The sequence below is a fragment of the Clupea harengus genome, chromosome 5 (assembly GCF_900700415.2).
Source record: "Clupea harengus chromosome 5, Ch_v2.0.2, whole genome shotgun sequence".
Taxonomy (NCBI): domain Eukaryota; kingdom Metazoa; phylum Chordata; class Actinopteri; order Clupeiformes; family Clupeidae; genus Clupea; species Clupea harengus.
Genome location: NC_045156.1, coordinates 26372659 through 26382340, shown reverse-complemented (window position 1 = coordinate 26382340; position 9682 = coordinate 26372659). Strand labels below are relative to the sequence as shown.

The window sequence follows — 9682 nt, the reverse complement described above, 5'->3', positions numbered from 1 at the left end:
AAAAAGTCAAACAAACAACTTTTAGGTACAAATACGACCATCTACGGAGTTTGGTCGCCATCTTTTTTTTTTTTTAGCTTGCCGCGTTTTAGACGTGAGCATATACGGGATCTGATTGGCTAGCGCCTGTGCTGTCAGTTATGCATGAAAGGCAATTTGATTCTTCAACTCTTGCTGCAAGCAAAGCATGAAACGCAACGCACGGGAACCAAACGGAGCCATAATTAATTTCGGCAAAGGATGCCGTCACCCCATTCAAAGTGAATGGAGATCCGTCAACACTGACGGATCAACGCATTCCAACGGAAGCGTGTGAATGCTCTGTCAGTCACCGGAGTACTGATCATTCACACCTGCATCCTCACTCACCTGCACCGCGTTTGCACTCACCTGGTTCCTAATCACCCACACCTGTCACAGGCCCTACATATACCTCACACTCCCTTCACGCGGTGTCTGGTATCGCACTTCAACGGATAAACAACCTTGGATTTCCCGCGACCTGACTTTCATATGGATTACATTCGCGCCGTCATAGTTTGTACCAGTTACGTTTATCGCCTTAGTTCCGGTTTCGCTTATAGTATTTAGTTCTGGTTTAGTTAGTGTAAGAACTGTAATACCCATAATGCTTTGCGGGTAATTGGATAGATTCTAGAAAGCAAGGAAAAGGAGAGTTCTTCGTTGTGGCTGGAGTTTTAGTAAAGTCTTCTCAGTTCGAAATTGTGTGTCCGTGATTCTTTATACGTCCACTACACCAAGAACCTATTCCCGGAGAGATCAAGGTTTACATTAGTACCTTGCCGAGTGTGACTCGTGTTATGTTTGCCGCAGCGGCGTTTTCCTCTGTTCCCTCAGTTCCCAGCAGTGCTACGAGCCTGCGCCCCTCCGTGGGTTGTGACTGTGTTCTCGAGGATTAACCCCTCAGCATCTCCGTGTCTACAACCTGTTGTCTGTCCTGTGTGTCCCTGGCTGTCTCTGTCTGCAATAAACTCAGTTCAAAGTATTCCTATCTCAGAGTCTGTTCGTTCCGTGACAGGTATCCTCACAATTTGACCTTGTACAGAGCTGATTGACTGAAACAGAGCTGCTCCGCTCGTTGGAAACAGCATGTTAACCAAACCACTTTGAGGAATAGGGGGATCATGATTTTTAAACACTTAAAAAACACATTGTTTAACGTTTATAATTAGCACCGCTTGTGTTGTGGTGCTTTTATTTAATATTACTATATTATATAAAATTATTTATTTGTGTTAACATTGATTGTTGGCCCTGCCCCGGGATCTCCGCCTATGGATGTAACAATAAACAATAAAACTGAAAGGCCATATATGCACAATTGGGAGGGCCATTAACGATCTATGGTGACAGGAAAGGCGCCAATGAAATGTATAAAGTGATGTGCAAACCTTTGTGATATCAGTGTTGTCTCGAGCTCAGGTTTATGCTGTTGGTATTGCACTGACTAAATAAACCTTATTGATTCACATTCTTTCGGTTTGCTGAAGTTTTTGAAGATCTTCAGGAATCAACAAGAACGAAGAGTTTTAATTGAATCAGAAAATAGAGTTTTTTCTCAAACCTACAAATCTGACAGGACACCAACTACCCATTTTATACCATGTATGATGGTTCCACATGCATGTGTGCATTTCACATGGGTGCATCCAATCTCCTCCATTCCTTTTAAGCACACTGTTACTCCTCCCCTTACATCTGTTGTCTTACCCTTCCTCTAAACCTTTTCATCTTACATCCAAGGGTACAGTACAGAGCTTAGCCTTGGCATTTGTTGGCTACAAATGCATGTCGTACTTGAGCATTATTAAGCTCAGGGTGTAGTGATTGTATTAAAGCAAATCCTTTCTATTGGCTATACAATATATATATATATATAGATGCATATATATATATATAGATGCAGCCCAACAGCAGGTGTGTTGACCTTTCCCTTGTTTCCTCTAGACGATATCAGTAATCTTTTCATCTTACACCAAGGGTAGAGTACAGAGCTTAGCCTTGGGAGCTGCCAGGAAAAATGTGCTTTCAAAGTCACAAAGAGTCCAATCCTTACAAATGGAATTATCTGTGTCGAAATCTGTGAAAAGGGGATGGTGACCTAAACTCTACTGGTAATTTATTTATCCTGAAAAATGTAATACAAGAACAAAAAAGGCATTATGAAAGTGTTTAAAATGAAAATGAAAAACACTGACAAATAAAGTAAAAAGATATGAAGGGCAAGTTGATGACAGTGCAGCTACAACAGGACCACCTTGAATGGAAAAGATATATTGGTTTGTTGTGGTTGGATATCTTCAACTCAAGAGCTAAATGGGACCATACTTTATTCTCAAGGGTGTAATTTGTATTAGTCTTTGTATTACCTGCATGTTATTAGACATTTGCTGGCTACAAATGCATGCTGTACTTGAGCATTATTAAGCTCAGGGTGTAGTGATACTCTTAATGCCAATCCGGTCAGTTGGCTAGTGTGTTGATCTTTTCCTTGAATCCTCTTGACGATATCAGTAATCTCTTTTAAATCTCCCTGGGAGAGTATAAAACCACTATCCTTACCATTGCAGACAACAGGTCTACACAATTGCACTGGACCTGCACTTGACAGTGACCAAGAAACTTTATCTCGTGACCACATTTTTTGTGTTTTGAGATCATCTTGAGAAGATGAACGGCACAGAGGGCAACAACTTCTACATCCCCATGTCCAACAGGACAGGGCTGGTGAGGAGTCCTTTTGAATATGAGCAGTACTACCTGGCTGAACCATGGCAGTTCAAGATGCTTGCTTTTTACATGTTCATACTTATCAGTCTGGGATTCCCCATCAATGGGGCGACACTGTTGGTGACAGTACTGCACAAAAAGCTTCGTCAGCCTCTCAACTTTATTTTGGTCAACCTGGCTGTTGCTGGTATGATCATGGTCTGCTTTGGATTCACCATCACCATTACCTCAGCTCTTAATGGCTACTTCGTCTTTGGAGCCACGGGTTGTGCTATTGAAGGTTTCATGGCTACTCTTGGAGGTAACTGATTATTAGTTTAAATAGACCTCATCAATTTCTAGCAGGCATTTTCATGATATTACAGCAATATTGTATATATGGTATATAGCACAATAATGTATTTTAATTGTATGTTTCCTGCCCATATTCAGGTCAAGTTGCCCTATGGTCACTGGTTGTGCTGGCTGTTGAGAGATATGTTGTTGTCTGCAAGCCCATGGGCAGCTTTAAGTTTGGTACTACCCATGCTGGAGCCGGAGTGGCATTCACATGGGTCATGGCTATGTCATGTGCCGCACCACCCCTCGTTGGCTGGTCAAGGTATGTCTGGTGTCTATCATTGAGAACACTGAGGACCTGTTTTCTATTATACTGAAAAATAGCAAGGATGGGGGATGATAACAGGGTTTGGTTTCTCCTAATGCTGGATCTTAATTCATATCACTATTTATAACCCAGGTACATCCCTGAGGGAATGCAGTGTTCCTGTGGACCTGACTACTACACCCTGAGCCCTGGATACAATAACGAGTCATATGTGATCTACATGTTCACCTGTCATTTCTGTGTCCCTGTCGTTACTATCTTTTTCACCTATGGAAGCCTTGTCCTCACAGTCAAAGCGGTAAGAATCTGCTACTTTTGTAAGGAAATGAAAGCTGTGGGTTTTAAACTTTCTGAACCTATAAGCATGGTTGTAAGAGGCACCAGTACAATAGTTTACTGATACACGTGATTCCTATGTAGGCCTACTTTGTTTCAAGGTTCAGCTGCACTTTCAACATTTAGTGGTTTACTATAATGTCCCATTCATTGAACAGAACACTGATTAACAGTATTTATCCTAGTTCCCAAATCTGCTATAACTTGTAATCATTTAGTATGTTTTAAGATTCATTTTAAGACATTTTAAGACTACTTACGATAAAGTACAGCCAAATAACTTAGTGCACTAGTTTGAAAGGGTGAAATGCCATCATTATTATGAATCAATCAGTAGTATTAAATTATCTGGATCTTATTCTTACCAACAGGCTGCAGCCCAACAGCAGGACTCAGCCTCCACCCAGAAGGCAGAGAGGGAAGTGACACGTATGTGCGTCCTGATGGTTTGTGGCTTCCTGATTGCTTGGACCCCCTATGCCAGTTTTGCTGGCTGGATCTTCATGAATAAGGGATCTTCTTTCACTGCTCAGTCCATGGCTATTCCTGCCTTTTTCGCAAAGTCCTCAGCCTTGTTCAACCCCATCATCTATGTGGTGCTTAACAAACAGGTACGTTTTTCGCCAGCTATCATTTAAATGAAATTCCAGCTTTATGTTTTGCAAAAATATTATTTTGTCCAAGCACTTTAAATTCCTTTTCTTTGTGTTGTAGTTCCGTAGCTGCATGATGCAGACAGTCTTTGGCAAAGCCCCTGAGGATGAAGCATCAGTGTCCGCAAGCAAGACAGAAGTGTCTTCAGTGGGTCCTGCATAAGCATCATTCTTGCACCAATTTACCTGTCAACAAGCTACAGTTGCCGATGGCACAAACTCAATTTTGGTTGCTCTCTAAATGTTATCTGGTGTTTCTGGATGAAAATAATAATACTGGAAAAAATAATTCAGATTTGGTTGGAAATAATTAATGGATTAAAATATCCATCATGTCTACATGTAAATACCCTTACTTTGTACAAAGAGCATTAAACTTGCAGTATTGCACTGCAATAAACACAATGTAACATGGTATATGAACTGTCTGGTACAACTGACAAATACTTTGTGATGATAGTGTTTGTATTTGACATTTTAACACCTTTGAATGATTGTTTATCACTGAATGGATTGTGAGGTTTTATTTTTATGTTGCTTAACTGCTAACAAATATTTTGTTAGTGTGACTGTTTTATTTTTTGTGTATGTACAGTATTTTATAAAGCAAAGAAAAAGCAAAAAACAAAAACAACTTCTAGTGAAATAAATGACTGCATCAAATGAGACGTCTTACCAGTGTCATTATTCTCATAGGGCAAGGACCTTACATCTGTGCAAACAGAAATGCCCCAGCAAAGTCAATTACATGAAAGACTAGCTTTTCTCAGGTTGCTAGCATTGACTGTCAAGTTACATCAACAAATCCACACATACTAGGCCTGCAATACGAGCAGAGAAGGCCTTGGTCAATGATGTTTTTTAAGACGGATTACAACTCTTCTTTTTTTTGGCTATAAACTCAATTGAGTGGCATTCATGCAGGCATGTGATTATTTTGTAATAAGTTCAAATCAAATGCACATTATTAATTTGATCATTAAAGTTAAAACTACTTTTTCTAAGCAGCTTTAGTTAACCAAACTATATTTCTCTTTAGTGTAGCTTTGCTGTAGTTCAGCAACTTCTAGTATGAAATAATTGGTAGCTTGCAAAACTATTCTTTCAAACTAGCTTCCCCAACACTGTAAGCTCCATACATACAACCATGCGGATAAAGACACACTACACACAGCACCAGCAGCAAAAAAAATAAACAACGTCTGATCTACACAAATTATGCTTTAGGCCTACTTATAGGACTTCTTGTAGCACAGTAGTTATGTACATATTTGTTTAGGGCTCTATGCAAAAAAATGCAAGGTCTGAACACGTGGAACCCCTCCCCATTAGAAGAGCTGGAGGCCAGTTGTTGAGTGGAATTACATTTGCATATCCTTGATATTAATTAAATTAATAAAGATTTTAAGCTAAAACTTGAAACACACCTGTTACTATACCCGAGCACCTTTCTTCACAATAGACATTACTGATGCAACCGCGCCGGTTCAAAGGTCGCTTCATTCTTTTTCATTACCTATTACTCTTCGTTCGTCTCTACTAGTTATTCATATCATGGTTGCTAACCGGAAAAAAGATGCTAGATAAAGGGATGTAACCAGGGGCGGAGATCCCATTTCGTTGTAGGGGGGGACAATACATGATAACATTTCAGAGAGTAATACCTGGGGGGGGACGTACACAAATTGTGGTCTGGCCCTATCGCCCTCTCTATGCTGTCCTCGTACTGCGTTTGCTACCTTGCAGGACTAGACAGCTAGATAACACTTTTCTTTGCAGAATAAAGATGATGAATTTCAAGTGAATCCACAAGTCTTGTTTCGCTTGAGTTTACTGAAGTTATCAGCATGCAATTATTCATACAGGACGTTTGATTTTGTAAACCTGTCTGGAACAGACAGAAATTAAGAGACACATACATTTCACGTCAAATAATGTGGCATAAATGTAGCACGATACCACGAGAGCTAGTATAACTTACTGCTAAATACCGAATTCTCTTTTTTAACATTTACAAACAGAAATTCGACGTCTTTTTTTAAATCTCTATGCTAAACGGCATTAAATGTACTTACACAAAACGTCTACCTCACAGACAAATAATGTCAACAGTTCAAACGCAAATTAACGCTCTTCAAGGAGGAATTCAGCTGCATGTAAATGAACGTCTTCTCTATTCTATTCCACCATGGCTAAACTTTCATGAATGCCAGAATTGTCCCGGGAACTTTGTAACGTGTTCTTAACTGCGTTTGAGAATGAGATCCAATGTCTGTCAGCCTCTTTACATATCGTGTAGCATAGCGGCAGTGACAGGGGAGAAAGGAGGAAAAAGAGCAGTGTGTGTAGGGTGACCAGATTTGAGTTTGTGAAAAAGAGGACACTTTGTCGCGGGACCCCGCCCCCTTCCCCGCAACGGAGTTTTTGGACATCTTTTTCACATGCAGATGTCATGTACTATTGTAAACAGGGCTGTAGTGGGTAAACTATGAATTTTGTGATCAGACAGACCTCGACGCGAAGCAACGCAACACAAAGCGTTGCGACTCTGTAAGGCTGTCCTGGCTATATTCCATTATGTTATCAGTTAAAGTCATATTAAATCAATGACAGTGAATAAATGTGTTTGTAGTTTATTCAATTTCAAGAAAACAGTAAAGAAAAGTATGTGTAGGCCTCACAACAATGAAGGGGGTGGGGGGGAGACAAAAGAAAGGACCTCTATAGGACCTAAAAAAATGTAAGGCCTCTGGAAACAGGCCCTGGGTGTTACAGCTGAAAAGTATAATATAAAAAGAAATCATGCTGCAATTAAACACTTCCCCTGTTCTTTCCCATTGGAGAAACCTCCAATGTCAACACAACACAACAATTGCTATATTAAGACATACGGGGAGGGGAGGCTGTGCCTCATCTCAGATTGCGCAATCCCTCACAAACTGGGTTGAGCGCATGAGTAGAACCTTCTTAGTAGTGCTGATCTGACATAAAATTAAAAAAATCACGGAGGGGAGGAAAACAGTACCTCTGCCTCACCGGTCGGGTTTATGCTTGTTCTGCTGTTTCTTTTCTGCTACACTTATATTTGACCTTGACCTCGAAAATGGAAGATTCTATAGCTAAGCTAAAACATTTCACTTAGCAATTCACTTAGCTATGTCTAACTGGTTTGCAAATAATCTGTCTACAATTTGCAATGAATTAGCCTAATCTACAGCGATATGCGTGAGGATAATTACTCATGCATCTTCAATTGCTGAAATAATTGACGTTTTATTAGGCCTATTTAGATGGCACCGGGAAGGCTGGCTTGTTACCTCCATCATCGTATTTGCAAGCACGTTATTAATAGAGTTTGTCCCTGTCTTAATGCGATGTTGTCCAAACCAAAACAACGTTTAAAAACGTGAATTGATCTTCTTCAGTCTTACTTTGTACTTGAGGCCTTTTGCGGGCATCTGTGGGAGTGGGAGCACTGATGGTCTCTTCAAAAATCGCCTGATATCCATGGCTAATTAATCCATTCCGAACAGGTAGGCAGGGAGGCTAATCCACAACGTGTATGTGTTTACATACTTCCTGGATCCTGATTGGTGTCGCTGCCGCAGCCAAGGCACCGATTGGAGGGTCACATACCATAATACAGCGCAGATGAAAATGATTCAGACTACAGCGTTTATATGTTCAACAATTTGAAATGTAGGTGTTTTAAAATGACACCAAATTTATTTCTGATTATTCCAACGGCAGAATACAAGGCCCATGGAACTTTGAGGTGCGTAAACGGCACTTACAGGTGCGTAAACGATATTTAGAGGTGCGTAAATGCTATTTCCAAAATTCCAGAGGTGCGTAAACGGCGTTTACCCTCCACTACAGCCCTGATTGTAAACGATGCAACTAGTGGAGGCGGCAAGGTGCTCAGTGTTGCCAGATTGGAAATGGCGTAATGTATGAAAGGGTCAAAATTATCATATTTGGAGGATAATTATCATATCTGGCAACACTGGGAAGGCGGTCGACCAATGACAGTTCGCGCTACAGTCAGAGCTTGCGCAAGAAGGTGGATTGTAAGGGAGATACGCTTTCCAAAACTTGTAAGGACGTAATAACTAGTTTGTGAAAGACCCAGACAAACACAAATATCTGACGAGGCAAAATCCCGGACGATTTTGGAATCCCTGCCGGACGCATTTTTTAGGTCTCGAAAAGAGGACATGTCCGGGTAAAAGAGGACGTCTGGTCACCCTAAGTGTGTGTGCTTTGTCCAAAATCAGCCTCTTTTTAATCAGCACGCTGGTTAAGCCACTAGCTAATGATTGTTAACAAGCTCAAGTTTGAGCTTTTGCACACAGCAGGAGAATTGTCACTTTTCAGGTTGCAGGCCTGTGCTTGTTGAAAAAGTGGTGTGATAAATGACTTACTGCCTTTTACTTGTAGAGGATTTACTAGTGAGGCTGGTATTGTCAGGTTCCTGCGGAGCTCCGCTTCGGCCACGCCCCCTTCAGCTCACTAACGCTCCCAGCTGCACGCTCATCAGTTGCATTCAGATCCCCAATCACATACACCTGTTCCACTCTCTCGCCTCACTCACCAGCACCACGCTTACGGAGCATTCAGACGTGCACGTTGGAATGCGTTGCGCCAACGGATGGCGGAGGAGGAGTCTGGCGCATGGGGTTCTGTTGATACCAGAGACGTTATAGTGAGATTGACAGGTCAACAAACCAATCACGCCACTAGCAAGCTGCTTACCTTGTAAGCAGTAGCATGCTAACATTAGGTAGGGTGCTCACACACCTCGCAAATCCTATCAGACCTATTTTTCAGTTACAATAAATGGGTTTTTACATTGTACAGTGTCTATTTCTCGGTAACTTTTAAAAAATCTAAGCAAACAAGTCAAACAAACAACTTTTAGGTACAAATACGACCATCTACGGAGTTTGGTCGCCATCTTTTTTTTTTGAGCTTGCCGCGTTTTAGAAGCATATACGGGATCTGATTGGCTAGCGCCTGTGCTGTCAGTTATGCATGAAAGGCAATTTGATTGGCTGACGCATGCATTGCCTCACGAAAAGTTGAACATTCTTCAACTCTTGCTGCAAGCAAAGCATGAAACGCAACGCACAGGAACCCAACGGAGCCATAATTCATTTTGGCAAAGGATGACGTCACCCCATTCAAAGTGAATGGAGATCCGTCAACCCTGACGGATCAACGCATTCCAACGGAAGCGTGTGAATGCTCTGTCAGTCACCGGAGTACTGATCATTCACACCTGCATCCTCACTCACCTGCACCGCGTTTGCACTCACCTGGTTCCTAATCACCC

The 9682-nt window shown here is 41.3% G+C and overlaps 1 protein-coding gene across 1 annotated transcript; it reads left to right on the top strand.

The window, feature by feature from the left end:
• Positions 1–2605: 2605 nt before the first annotated feature.
• Positions 2606–5001, top strand: LOC116220551 (green-sensitive opsin-2-like). The gene is made up of 5 exons (XM_031568311.1): positions 2606–3052; positions 3184–3352; positions 3491–3656; positions 4066–4305; positions 4409–5001. The coding sequence occupies exons 1-5, from the start codon at positions 2692–2694 to the stop codon at positions 4508–4510; spliced, it is 1038 nt and encodes a 345-aa protein (XP_031424171.1). The 5' UTR covers positions 2606–2691; the 3' UTR covers positions 4511–5001.
• The last annotated feature ends 4681 nt before the right edge of the window (positions 5002–9682 follow it).